Below are 15,166 nucleotides of genomic sequence, written 5' to 3' on the forward strand. Positions count from 1 at the left end.
TCGATGTAGGGGTGCTGCGGTGACGAAACTCAATGATGTTAGGATATAGGTGGTGGATTGTGGCTGTGTGGATAGAAAAGAGGGAGTGATCGAGAGAGGAGTGCGGTTGCTGTTACAAGTTGGTCAGCAGCAGCTGGACCTAGGTGGGAAGAGAAGGTAGGTTACATACAAGGAGTTATGGTGGGTAACACTATAGTGTGTATGAGTTCAGATTTTTGGTATTTTAACGTGGGGAAACTAGGAGAGGGAGTGCTATAATCATTCCTCACATTTCTTGAATTTCATGTTGTCGCCTCGCATGCGGATAAATCTTGTGTTTCACTTTTGTGCGGCAATCCTTATAATATGACTGTCTTTTTCTAGGTAAGTTCGATGTTCCATACGTGCTGGTGTAGTTCTTTTTGTGAACATGCAACGTTAGAGTTACTTTTGCATGATATTGTGTCTGATGTTTGACATTTTTGTTGCATCTAATTGAATTGAATGCAAGAGATGCTTCTTTAGTGATTTGACTATTCGGAGATGTTAGCATAATTTTTTCATGAATGAATGATGTTTGAGCGAATTCAATTGTGATTGAGGTATTTTGGGCTTTTTTTCAGGTGACATCATGTTAGTTGGGCGTCGTTCTCATAATGTTCACTCAAATTGGTTGAGAAACGCATAAGTATGTCAACAATTAAATATAAGATAATGGTAAACTGGGTGCAAATGAGTGAATTTGACATTATACTTCTTTCATTCTTTTACTAATTATTGCGTGCCTAGTTTGGAATTTGTCCTTTTTGTTTTTTCAAGTGGTATAAACAAATGAATGTCCGTTTGTAGTAAACAAGCACTTGTATTCTGAGAAGTTGCCACAATTCTGAGAAGTTGCCACATTTAGTTATATTGCGGAATTTTTTGGAAATTGAGCGGCGTGATAGGCCTTGATTGCTGCAGTTTCATGACTTTTTACTGCTTTCTTATCAGACGGAGCTCTCTCAGAATTTCATTGCCTAATTGTTTTTGCCATTTAATTTTTCCAGATGAAGGCAAGAAAGAGCTCATGCTTTTATTTGAAGGTTCACAGGTGAGCTGCTAAGGGTCTGGAAAAGAGAGTTAAGGTTATCAATCTATATTCTATTTAGCCCCGTTCGTTTGCCTTCTTTCAGGAAATTTCCAAGAAAGCATATGAGCAACTCTCTAGTCGTGCCAGAATACTGGAAGAAGATGTAGCAAGATTGAGGTATTATAACTTTTAGCCTATTATCCCTTCTCTGTCCTTCGGATTATACAATCCTCCTTGAAATATTTCTATAAATTTATGCGCTTAGTTTATTTCTACTTTCATTCTAAGCATGCAGTGTATTTCTTTTTTAACGTAATTTTGTTTTCCCTTCTTTAAACATTGAGTTTGAAAATAGTTATCAAACAGGAATTAAACTAACTTGCTCATACTGATTATAAAAAAAAGCAATTTTCCAACTTCGGTGGGCATTGGATTGTCCAGTCAGCCAAGGCTAATGGGGTCTTTGATTATAATATTAGTAAAACTGTTTTGTGTTTGTGTTTGTGATGATGTGCATGGTTATATATTTTTATTGATAAACAGGTGAACTTGTCAGCAGATTGTAGAGTCGCACCTTGATACTTGTATACATGCGTACGTGCATGAGCAAGAAGGCTTTTCTTTTCTTTGTTTAGTTTATAGTTTTCAAGTTGGTTATCCAACGAAAATGAAAACTACTTTAAGTGATTCATGCAGAGATCTTGTTTGTCTTATGAGTCAAATGGATTAGGCTGTAAACCTCTTTAGAAACTTCAAGTTATTTTTTAATGTCAGGTTATGAGATGTCCTTGAGTGAAAGTTAATTGGCATTTATGCTTTTTCTCTCTCCAAAATAATAATAATAATGGAGATCCTCAGATATAGGTTTGACAAACTTAGAAAGGGTTTGTCTTTAACCCTATGAAGTAAGTAAATGGATAGGGCATTATGAACTCTATATATCCTTACGGTGACATGACATGATTGCAAAAAGTAGGGAATGCCATGCAATGATGAAATGTTATATTTATGATTGTCTTATAGAAAATATATAACTTATTTTATTTTCTATTAAAGGCATCGTCCAATGAAGTATAGTTACACTGATATTGCCAGGTCACAAATCTTGGATAAGAAATGTGGAGGGTTGCGTTTTGTAGTTGACAACCAACGTAAAACTTGATAATTATGACATGAATCCTTGAATCCTTTGTGTTAATGCTAGGGCGCTCCCTAGAAGCGACACGTTGTATGACCTAGATACAACGAGAAGTGTGAAAGAGCCGCTGTATCAGTGCCTGTGTGCAATGTTAAATAGTCAAGAGTTCCAACATTATGGACGGATGTGGCCAAAGAAGCTAGTCCTTGAAACTTTTATATTATGGTAGAAGTTGTATTAGAAATGGTGTATGTGTTATTATAGATAAAAATTTAAAGGATAATTGATGAGGACATCAGAGATCAACGGCTACGATTTTTTTTTTAGTTATTTATTTATATGTTTTTGTACTAGTTTATTTTATATTGTTGTTTTTCCATTTATACCCTTATGGGTGGTCATGTAGTGTCGTAGCCCGAAGGGCATTTTAGTCTTTGTTATTTCAAATTTAAAGGATAATGCTATAAAAATTGATAGAATTGGAGACAATTATTGCTTTGAAGATTATTATTGATGCTAAGATTATTAATATTTTAAGTGCTTATGCTCCTCAAGTAGATTTGGATGTATGTTTAAAATAATAATTTTGGAATGACTTAGAGAAATTAAATTAAAAGATTCCTCTTAAAGAAAAAAATTTTATTGGAGGAGATGTAAATGGAGATGTTGGTAGAGAGATAAAGGATTTTAAAAGTATTCATGGTGGCTATGAGTTTGGAGTGACTAATGATGGTGGTAAGACTTTATTAGATTTTGCTCTAACTTATGATTTTTAATTGCTAATACCTTATGTAAGAAAAGAGATGAACATCTTATCACTTATAAGAATGGATATGGTAAAACTCATATTGATTATTTTCTTATAAGAAAAATTGATCGTTTAGATTGCAAAGATTGTGAAGTTATTCCGAGTGAAAGTTTATATACCCAACACCGCTTATTAGTTTTAGATTTTAAGATGAAGGGGCAAAATAGGAAAAAATTTAGTAAAATGTTTTTCTAAGATTATATTGGGCCTTTTAAAAAACACTAACAAAAATATTTTTGAAAGTAAGATTCGAGATCTTAAGATTTTGTCTGTGCATAAAAAATTAAATGTTATGTGGGATAAAATAGCTAGTAATATTAAGAATTTGCAAAGGATGTACTTGAAATTTCAAAAGGAAAAGCTCATAATATTAAAAATAGTTGATGGTGGAATCAAAATATGCAAGGCAAGTTAAAAAAATAAAAAGCTTTATTATAATAATTGGTTTAGATTTAAAGACTCTAAAAATTGGGAAAGATATAAAGAGGCTCGTAAACTGTCTAGAATTGTAATCTGCGATGCAAAGATTTTAGATTTTAATGATTTATATAATAGATTAGATTCTAAAGAGGGGAAAATATATATGTAGAAGTTAGCCAAACAAAGAGATAGGAGTAGTAAGGATTTAGTTCAAGTGAAGTGCATTAAGGATGAAGATCTAAAGATGAAAAAGTGTTTTTTTAGAAGAGGATATTCAACAAAGGTAGATGAGATATTTTGTTGAGCTTTTCATTGAAGATTGTGATAATATGACTAACTTTAATGACCTTAACACTCCAAATGAAAATAGAGATATTTATTTTTATGGGCATACTAGTAAAACTGAAGTTAGAGAGGCTTTAAAGAAAATAAAGTGTTGAAAAACTAGTGGACCTGATGATATATTCTAATAGAGGTGTGGAAATGCTTATGAAATAAAATAATTTTTTGGCTTTCTAAACTTTTTAATATTATTTTGAAGACTAAAAAGATTCAAGATTAGTGGAGACTGAGTGTGTTGATTCCTATATTTAAGAATAAGATGCACAAGATTAGGCGAATTATAGAGGAATTAAGTTGATGTGTCATACTTTAAAACTTTGGGAGCTAGTAATGGAGCATAGTTTGCGGTGTGAAACTAATCTCGAAATCAATTTGGATTAATGCCTGGTAGGTCTACTATGGAAGTTATTCATTTGTTGATAGGGTTGATGGAGAAGTTTAGAGAGACTAAGGAGGATCTGCATTTGATATTTATTGATTTAGAGAAAACATATGATAAAGTTCCAAGAGAAGTGCTATGGAGAGTTCTAGGAAAGAATGGGGTTAATAATGCTTATAGTCAAGTCATTATGGATATGTATGCAGGAGTTGTTACTTGTGTTCAAACACAAAGTGGTTTGACCAAGTATTTTCCTGTTTCAATTGGATTACATCGAGGATCAGCCTTAAGCCCTTATCGTTTTGCTTTAGTCTTAGATATTCTTACCAAACATTTGCAAGAGGATGTACCTTGGTGTATGTTTTTGCTTATTATATTCTTCTTGTGATAAAACTAGAGATGGAGTTGAAGGTAAACTCAAATTGTGAAGGTCAACCTTAGAGTCTAAAGGTTTTTGTTTCAGTGGATCTAAAATCGAATACATTGAGTGTAATTTTAGTAGTAATAGTTCTAGTGGGGGGTTTGTGACTTTGTGCGATCAAGTCATTGATAAGTGTGCTTGTTTTAGATATCTGGAGTCTATTGTTCATAGTGATGATTAAATAGATGGGGATATTTGTAGAATTCATGTTGGATGGTTGAAGTGGAGGAATGCTTTGGGTTTGTTGTGTGATGGAAAAGTACCACTGAATCTTAAAGGAAAATTTATAAGATGGTGGTGAGACGTGCAATGCTTTATGGCCCAGAATGTTGGCCTTAAAAGAGAAGCATAATGTTAAGGTAAGTGTTGCTGAGATGAGGATGCTCAAGTGTGTGAGTGGACTTACTCTTAGAGAAAGGATATGAAACGAGCATATTCGGGAAAAGGTTAGAGTAGGTCCAATGATAGATAAGATTAGAGAGAGTCGCCTTAGATGGTTTGGTCATGTAAAGCTTCAGCCTTCTGATGATCCTGTTAGGAGAGTATATGTATTAGATTTGGCCAATGTTAAGAAAGGTAGAGGCAGACCTAAAAAGACTTGGTTAAAAAATATTAGAAATGACATTTCTTTATTAGATTTAAATGCGAATTTGATTCTTAACAAGTCATAATGGAGAAAAAGGATTTATGCAGCCGACCCCACGTAGTGGGATAAAGGCTTGATGTTGTTTTTGTTGTATAAGAAACATAACAATAATAAAGGAAAAAAATACTATTAATACTAAAAAAATCTTTTGGAGATGTCTGTGTTTGACAAGATGGAAGGAATTTGGAGATTTCTTTCTAGCTTTTAGCTTGCTTCCATGTGTAGAAATTCTTAATAACCCTTCTCTGGCTCCTCCAAGCAACATTCGTTCTCTGGTTCTTCACTTGAGTGCCTGACCCAATGCAAGTTAGTTTGTTGATCCATGTGCTCATGCGTGTTTTTGGCAAAAACCGAATGCAAGTTAGTTTGTATGCATTGGGGGTGTGTTCTTTGCACATATGTGTGGTGCACCTTGTTTTAAATAAAAGTTCTACTATTTGTGTGACCATGCGTTCCTTTATAATGGCTTGTGCCCATTGATTTTGTTAGAAAGTATAGGAGCAGAATATAGGTGTTGGAGTGACTATGATACATGACCGCATTTGTGATGTATTGTGGGGGGGAAAGGTGGTGGGAGCTGGGGTGCAAAGTAGGTGGGCAGCAATTGTGATTGCAGTTTTGGAGATGATGGAGAGAGAGTTATGTGGTGGTGGTAGTGGACAACTAGGGATAATTCTAACCCTGCTTTGTTACCTTGTTAGAGTTGAAGTCATGAAAAATAAAGAGGAGCTCACTGGACGTATGTAACTTGGAACGATTCTCATACTCAATTTAAATCTAATATTATCCAACAAAAGATAAATGAACTTAATATAATAAATTAAATAAAAAAATCAAAGAAATTAAACTATGAAAAGAAATATATAAAAAGCTTCAAAATGGTTTTGTTTCAATTTTGTTATGATCTAGTTTGATTCATTCTAATTGGCTAATGGCAAGTTGGGCTTTTACAAATGATTTGTCCTGGTTATAGTGGCCTAAATTGCATCAACTTCACTGGAGTGCAAAGAACTCTACTCGAGAGATTAAATATTCATATAGTCATACAAGAGATTAGGGATAACTTCTTTAGTTCATCCTTGGTCATTGAAGTATCATAAATGAGATCTGTAGTCTTACTGATGTAAAACGCACATGCAAGGTTGACTAGATTAAGGAAATTGCACACTTAATTTTAGGAGCCACAATAATTATATCATTTATGTTGATTTTAAATGACAAGATAAAATACAAGAGCGGTAAAACAAGATTAGGCTAAATTATATGCATATGAGTTAAGATCATAAAATAGCCAATTTAATCTAACATTGCATACGTGAATGATTTTCAACAATAAATTTCAATGCTAACAATAAGATTTGGCACTATGCAATAATCCCTCACTCAACTCTCTAGTTATCTAAGCTTTAGCGGGGAAGAGTTAGCATGATCGTTGTGAATCAAAATATAACCACGATTGAGAAATAAACCAAGAAGATAAGTGAATTGGGGGAAGAGTTTACCCAAAGAAGGGGAGTTATGATGTTCCGGTGTGGTCGATTATGAGCTTGGGGAAGAGCGGACAACAATTTCTGGACTGGAAGCCTTCATGATGCGGATCAGAGACCTTCTGGACAGCGGGAAAGCCATATAAGGTCACCAAAATGGCTGAACAGCAGCTAGGGACGTCTTAGACAGCAGCAATGAAGGTCAGGACAGCCATTTGACACATGAAATGATTATGAACAGCAACTTTGCAGACCTGGACAGCTGTTCGAGCACTTGAAAATTCTGGACAGCCAAGTTTATGGCTTGGTTTGGCCGTGGGTGGGAAGGGGAAAGGTGGACCGTATTAGGAGAGGGTGAAGTAGAGAGGCCTAGGTTAAAAATCTGAAGTTAATTCTCGAATTTAGAGGGAGGGAAACTTTAATTTGAAATTTAAATTAATTCCCAAATGATGACTTGATTGGGGTGGCATCCAAGGGAGGTTTGATGGGGATTTAATGAGGGTCTAGGTGGCGAATTGAAGAGAGAAAGGGGCTAGAGAGGAGGCCGGCCACCTAGGATGAAGTTTGAGGTGTTTTCATTTAATGCGTGGGCCCGAGAAGGATTTACTTGAGGATTGTTATTAATTTTGAAATTGATTTCAGATTTTATTGTATTTAGGAGGTTTCCTAATATACATTATTAATATGGAAAGCTTTAGAATTCAAATTTGAATTTGAATCTAAATGAAACAACTTTCCAAATTAATAGGGACGTAATTGATGCATTCATGTTTAATCTGTTTTTATTTTGATGTAATTGAACAATATATAGTTGTGTTTTTTTTTAATATTTTTAGCTATCCAATGATGGTGGGCCTCCAATGATCATGGTAGCAATGTGCTTGGCATGGCAAACCATGGGTTTGTTAGTTTTTTGGGTCCACTTCGTCCTTGGGCTTCTTGCTGTTCACGGTTTGCTGCTTGTTGTGCTCTCGGGTTGATCTTGGCTGCTTGGTGATGAGCTGAAATTTTTGGTTACTACTTGGTGTTTGCTCATAAATGCTTGAGCTGAAGTTTAGCTCGATGATTGGTGATTAAATGCACTTCCTAGCTCATTAAATCATAAAGGTATGCTTTTAGTTCAAGCTCATTATTGAAGGATTTATTGGAGTGGACTTGTGTCTCTTCTCCTCTTTTTTGTCTTCTCGGTTTTCTCCTGTTAGTTGGTTTCCCGTGCCTTGCCCCTTGTCTTCTATGTTGGCTGTTCGGGTTCCTCCTGCTAGTTGGTTTCCCGTGCCTTGCCCTCTTGTCTCTTGTGCTGGCTGTTTGGGTTCCTCTTGCTGGTTGGTTTCCCGTGCCCTCTTGTCTCCTGTGTTGGGTGTTCTGGTTCCTCCTGCTGGTTGGTTTCCCGTGCCTTGGCATTGTCTCCTGTGCTGGCTGTTCGGGTTCCTGGCTGGCTAGATTCCCGTGGATATTTGGGGGGGGGATTCGGTGGTTGTCTCTCTGTTTTCTGTGCAGAAAATCTGCTGCTGTTTGGCCTTTCATTTCCCCAATTCCTATTGGATTTGGTTGGAGGTGCTATGGCTATTTGTCTACCCTCTTATGCCTATAAATATGAGCTATTTGGGGATGAAAAGTAGTGTTGAATATTGGAGAAAGTTCTCTACCAAAAACCTGAGGGTTTCTTATCTCTTGGAAAAGCTTGAGAGCTTGTTCCCCCTTTCTTCCTCTCTATTTCGTCTCGGCTTCTTACCTCTTCTTCTCTACGCAAGTTCCACTCCACCTGTATCCTTCTTCTTGAGCTTTGGAAGTGTTTGTTGGCTGAATTTTGGAGACATTTGCTGGAGGAGTTTGATAGGGCGTTGGACTCAGATTGTAGTGGTGGACCCTCGGTTTGCATGTGAGGAAACTTGTTGGACGAGTTTACTGAGGATAGAGTTTTTATTTTTATTTTTTTTCTTCTGTTTCGTTTGATCGCACTTCTCGTTTATCTGTCGGGTTTATGTTTTTTAGATGATTGCTACTATTTGAATCGAGTTTGGTTTAATTTTGTCTGGGTGTTCTCCAATTGGTCTCTTCTTTCTAGTCTTTGCATGCATCTGTAATTTAGGAAAGTAATTAAGGGTGATTTTGAAATTTGAAATTCAAAATCCATGGGTTGGGGATTGATGGCCGGCGGTTGGTGGGGCTTGGGGGAGGCCGGCGGGGAGGGCTAGTTAGGGATTTCGGTGGTGGTCGGGTGAGGGGCAGGTTGGTGGCACAAGGAGAGGCGGTTTGGGTGGGGTTTGATTTCGGGAGGAGGGAAGGGGATGGGGTTTTGGGAGGACGGCGAGTAGGGGCTAGGAGGGGAGATGAAAGTAGAAAAGAACAATTAGAAGAGAAAAGAATGGAGCCGCGAACATTGGAATCCAACAAGATTAACGGGTATTGCTCTCACCCACTTAGGGTTGCTCCTCTCAAGAACTCACCAAGAGATCATGCAAGAAAGTGAAAATTTTCATTCATAAGCATCATTAACCCTCAAGGAAGGAGGGGGGGCTTTAAATAGCCAATACAATGTGACAAATAAACTAAAATGCCCCTTGGGCCTACACATGACTAAACCCTCAAGTAAGGGCAAAAGTGGAAAAGACAACAAAATCATAAACAAAACTAATACATCAAATAATGAAAAATGAACATAGAACAAAGTAGAGAGGCTGTCCTCATCACTTACCTAACTTGAAACTTATGCTCAATATATTTTTTCCAAGTATCACTTCATCTGACACTTTCAACATCTAGTTGATAGGCATAACTGCAATTATGGGATCTATAGGCGCAATAATTATTAGACAAATATCTCATTTAAAAGAATGAATAGGAAATTCTTGAGATTCAAACGTTATTCGATGAGACAATATTTCTTAAATGCTAGAATAAGACTAATAAGCATATTAGAAGACAAGTCCAAAGCATATGCCTGAGAATTGATTTTTTATAAATTTTTGAAGGACCACAAACTCTTATATGCATACTTGATATGCTTCAAAGCATTTGAAATTTTTACAAAACATGATTATGTAAGTCTTCGCTATACTCTTGAGCAGTTCTTTTAATATTCTTAACTTCCACATGATTCTCATTATGCAATTTAATCTTCTTTCTAATCTCATCATGTTAATGAAGTAGATGATTAGAATTTGCTTGCAGTTGGTAAAGATACAAGATTTATAAGCTTTTTAGAGCTAAATCTCTAAATAATCTCAAATGGTGCCTTGTTTGTAGATTTGTATTTAGGGCTATTATCTGAAAATTCATCATAGGAAGATGCATATCTCATTTAGACTTTTCCAGCCAAACGGCTTAATAGATTTTCTAGATTCCTATTTGTTACCTTAGTCTGACCATTAATTTAATGGTCAAATATTGATGAAAACTTAAACTTATTATATAACGTTTTTTCTTCAAGTTCTTTCAGAAATAAGAAACAAAATTTTAAATTTATTTGAAATAAGAAGCAAATCTTATACATTTATTAGAAACTATGCTGTTTTTGGCAACCCATATAAGCTATTTCCGTAAATTGTGTCATTAATACATATGATGCATAAGTAGTCTTTCAGCATAGAACCTCTCTCCTTCTCTTCTTGTTTTCTTCTTTTTGTCACAGCTTGCTCTACCCTCCTTTCTCTGCTTCCGCCTCCAGGTAAATTACGGGAAAGGAAATTGAGAAATGAATGCCAAGTATTAGTGCTTTGGTTTTTTATGTTTATATAAATCAGTTTAATATACTTTTGAATCCTAATTTCATCTCAGTCATCTGTTTTATATCCAGCCGTTCCATGCTGTGTCTAATGGAATTAGGAACCTAGGTACATGACATTATTTTCGATATTCCGTAAAAGCATTGCTAATTACTTAGGGTAATTAATTTATAACATTTTATTTAATAATATTTTATTCATGCATCTATTTATCAAAATGATCATAATAAAATGGAAAATTTTTATAAAAATAATTTTAGTTTTCGGGATGTGGAAAAGTTGGTATAATTTGTAAGAACAAATCTCAATATTAACTTTTCAACATTACACATTGGATGATGATTGATTTGTGGATGGCAAAAATGAAGCTACTCCGCATAATTATAAGGAGATCTCAATGCTAACCTCTTTGATAGAGTAAGTAACCTGATTAGTAGAGTTAATAAAAAGTTACAATCTTAGTTTAAAACTTTATGTAATAGAAATTATTATCTTTAATATTTTCATTATTTTAAATTTAATAAATATAACTATTTATTTTATTGATTAGGGAAAGGGAAGATGGTTGAGATTGAAGATGATGAGGAAAATTGAGATAATGTTGATACAACTAAGGATAAGGGAGAAAAAATAATTAATTATGATGATGATTTTAATGATGGCCCTCTAAATGATGAAGGTGGTGTTTCCTTTTGATTTCATACTTTTTGATCTTATACTTGTTTAAGTTGAATTGGGAGTGTAAGAGACTTTAATTTTAAACTTCTTGTTTATATTTACTTGTTTATCGTAGACTTCATGCTTATTATTTAATGTCCATAGCCTTTTATTACTTATAATTTTACTCTAACCTCTTACTTTGATGTTAGTTGGTACTTATTATTTATTGATTTTTATTAAGATAATGGTGTTATTTTGAGGTTTAAGCCTTGTCTCATTAAAAAGAATCATTAATGCTCGATTACACAATGTCAAATCTATTTTCCATGGGTTCATTTTGATTATCAGATTTATGTTTTAGTACAAAGGTGTAATCCTAAAATTACTCAATTCACCTGATATATGTACTACTCAATTTCTTTTAGGGATTTTTATATTTTAAGACATGATAGTCATAAATGATAGTAAATTTCTTTGGTAGCAAATAATATCACTAATATCTTAATGGTTAAATGCGTGTGCAAAATTTTTAATCATAAGTAAAGTATTTCTTTTCAACCTCATTTAGCTCTAGCTAAAGTCGGCAATTAGGTGGCCAACACCATATTCATCAAATGATACCTAAAAATGTTTTTCAAATTTAGTTTGTCATAGTAAAGTGATGTAATCATCCATATCTTTATTTGTTCAAAAGCTTTGGTAGTAAATAGTGCTTATAATCTTATACCTTTTAAAATATCCATCAATGAAGTAGTGTTGGAATTAAGGCTCTTAATGAACCATCTTTAAAATGCAATTAACCTATGTAAATTTCTAACACTAGAGATTAAAGTGGCGACCAACCAGTCATGGTTTGTCTTAAATTTTTAAGGGATCTTATTCAAGAACCTTAGAAGACACCATAAAGCTAAGAAATGTGCCTTTGACTTCATAGATGTGCACTTTCGGCAATTGATATAGAACTTCTTTTCTTTTAAATTAGACAAAATAATTACCAATGATTATGTTTCTTAATGTCAGTAAAGTTTTAAATCAATATATCATCAAAGTATATCACCATGGATTTGCCAATGAATTGGCAAGTTGCTGATTCGCAAATGTCATGAAGGTACATGGTGCATTAGAATTCGGATATGATGGTACCCTGCCATGTAAATTAAAATTTAAGAAGTATAACAACCCATACATAATGTTATGCTTATGATGTGAAACGGGTAGGAGGCTTTGCGTGGAAGAGGATCTCTCAGCAGCTTTGGGGTTTTCAAACTCTTGGACAGCAGCTCTTCTTGTTGTATTGTTGAAATTCGGCCTTCTTGCAAGCTGGGATAGTCGTTGGGACTGCAGGACAGCAGTTTTGCTAGCTGAAATTTCCTGGACAGCAGCCTGGCGATGTGCAGGAAATCTGGACAGCAACCAACGGAGGAGGAAATGAAACTCAGGTGTGATCGTTGTGGTTGTCGACAAAGAGAGGACAGCAGATTGAAGCCAGGAGAGGTTTTGGGCAGCAGTTTTCTGCTTCCTTGCAATCTAGACAGCAACTTGCAATGTTGGGGAACACCCTGGACAGCTTCTATAAAGCATTGGGAACTTTGGACCACCACGTATGGAGGCTGGGAGCCCTTGGGCAGCAGGTAGGGGCCTTCAAACGCTTAGGATGCAAGCCAATGGCAGAGAATTTCGGCTGCAGTTTTAGGGAGCAAGAGAGTTCATGATTTGTGATCTGTTGGAGACATTAGTAGAGAACCAACAGCAAGGGAAACTTGGGAGAATTTCGGCCAGCAGAGAATACAGGAAGGAAATTTTGCCAAAAGTAATACGTTGCAAATCTGGATAGATTTCAAAGGTAATTTAATAAGGAGATGGGGCCGGTGGCAGTAATGGGAAATATGGGTTTAATGCACTCAATTGTGGTGGGGAATTAATTGGTTGGGGAAAATAGGAAATTCAGTTAATTAAAATCCATTTGAATTTGAAAATCCAAATTGATTTAATTACATTAACTGGCTCTTAATTAAGCAAAGGAAGGAGGAAGAGGGGTTCTACTCAAAGCTACATATCATCTCTTAGTAGTTGGTTGAATGGCAGGAAAAATATGTAGTCTATAATGAAGTGCTTGACTTGGTGTATTCTTTGTATCTGATTTAGGATTGTGTGATTGCTTAGATGAGGACTTGATGCTCATAGCATGAAATGAATAAGTAGAGATGCCATTGAACTTAAATTGATGTTTTCCGCCCATGGTGTATAATATTCATGTTATAAAGCCTAGAGTGATGAGGATATATGCAATATCCATTGCATGCTACTAATAATATGCCAAGCAAAGGATTTGTTGATTTCACATTCCTAATCAATGTTAGCATCGGGTCCATGTAGAGTGCCAAATGTTGAAAAAACATTTTCCCTGATCATTTTGGTAGGATCAATAGGTCGTCATTGGGACAATCATGGCACCTATATTGGTTGTCCTTGTTGAGAATGGATTTGATCAGGAATCTTGCGATGTGCATCACATTAATAAGTCAAGGTAGGACTTTCGACTTGGGTAGGCTCGATGTATTGTTTTGGATGGTTTAAATCCTTAAATAGTTTGCTAGAGATTTTCTAGTATCACGTGAAAGATTTTGTGGCAGCCGTTGGTATTCTAATGGATTCCCCATTTGTAGCTATTTGTGCAAGCAATTTTTTTTTTAGATGGCCTTTTTTAGTTTTGTGCTTATTATTGCTTTCTCTAGGTTCATTTTCTACAGTTGAGTTGCTTATATTTACCAATAAGACTATTAGTGACATGCTTTAAGCCGATCATTTTATACAAGATACTCATTGAAATTAATTTTGACTTATTCAGCAGTAGTATGTAAGTGCAATCTTATATGATATTTTATTTAAGGTTTATAAAGGTGAAATCAAGAATTTAGGCATTTTTGCCTTAGTGAGGTGTGGCGTAAGCCTCGGAAAAAAAAAAACACATAAGATTAAGAATAATTAATAAACATGGCACAGACTATCGGCATATTTACTTAGTTCATCGTCATAAAGACAAACTAAAAATCACATAATAAGAAATAGAAAACATATCCCAATATTATTTGCTAATGTAAAATGAAAGTTAGAATCAAGATTCAAGATATGTGCGCACTTGAAATTTAAATACACTTGAGTGTCAGGATCCACATTGGTTTATCCTAACTTTGAACATCTTTAAAATCTGTCATTATTTGTAATAATTTTATCATCCTTTTATTTAGTCTCATCGGCATAATCAAAATTTTCAAGCAATATTTTTGTAGGATTAGCTTACAATAAAGGTGTGTATGCACACGAGGTGTGGAAATGCTTAGAAATTTTTTGGAAATGAAGGAATTTATTGGTTTACTAAAATTTTTAATATTATTTTGAAAACTAAAAAGATGCCAGATGAGTGAAGATTGAGTGTGTTGATTCCTATTTTTAAGAATAAAGGTGATGCACAAGATTGTGCAAATTATAGAGGAATTAAGTTAATGTGTCATACTTTAAAACTATAAGAGAGAGTTATGGAGTATAGGTTGTGGCGTGACACTAACTTTTCTCAAAATCAATTTGGATTCATGCCAGGTAGGTCTGGGGAAGCTATATATTTATTGAGAAGTTTGAGGGAGAAATATAGAGAGAATGAGGAGAATCTACATATGATTTTTATTCATTTAGTGAAAGCATATGATAAAGTTTCAAGAGAAGTGTTATGGAGAGTTCTACCTGAGAAAGAGGTTAATAATGCTTATATTCAAGTTATTAAAGATATGTGATTTGACCAAGTGTTTTCCTATTTCAGTTGGATTCCATTAAGGATCATCCTTAATCCCATATCTTTTCGTTTTAGTCATGGATGTTCTCACTAGACATTTGCAAGAGGTTGTACCCTGATGTATGATTTGTTTGCTAATGATATTCTTCTTGTTTATAAGACTAGAGAGGGAGTTGACAATAAACTAGAATTATGGAGGTCAACCTTAAAGTCAAAAGGCTCTCTCATTTGAGTGAATCTAAACTTGAATATATGGATTATAATTTTAGTAATAATAGATTTAGTGGCGGGATTATGACTTT

The 15,166-nt window shown here is 34.8% G+C and overlaps 1 protein-coding gene across 1 annotated transcript in view; it reads left to right on the top strand.

Annotated features, from left to right (window-relative positions):
• The window catches only part of LOC110100106 (nuclear-pore anchor), a 105,405-nt gene that overhangs the window by 43,891 nt on the left and 46,348 nt on the right, over positions 1-15,166 (top strand). The window contains exons 13-14 of the mRNA XM_020827508.2: positions 1,029-1,072; positions 1,155-1,228. Of these exons, the coding sequence (XP_020683167.1) occupies positions 1,029-1,072; positions 1,155-1,228 (118 nt within the window). The remainder of the gene's footprint in view (positions 1-1,028; positions 1,073-1,154; positions 1,229-15,166) is intronic.

The sequence above is a fragment of the Dendrobium catenatum genome, unplaced genomic scaffold (assembly GCF_001605985.2).
Source record: "Dendrobium catenatum unplaced genomic scaffold, ASM160598v2 fragScaff_scaffold_822, whole genome shotgun sequence".
NCBI classification, from domain to species: domain Eukaryota; kingdom Viridiplantae; phylum Streptophyta; class Magnoliopsida; order Asparagales; family Orchidaceae; genus Dendrobium; species Dendrobium catenatum.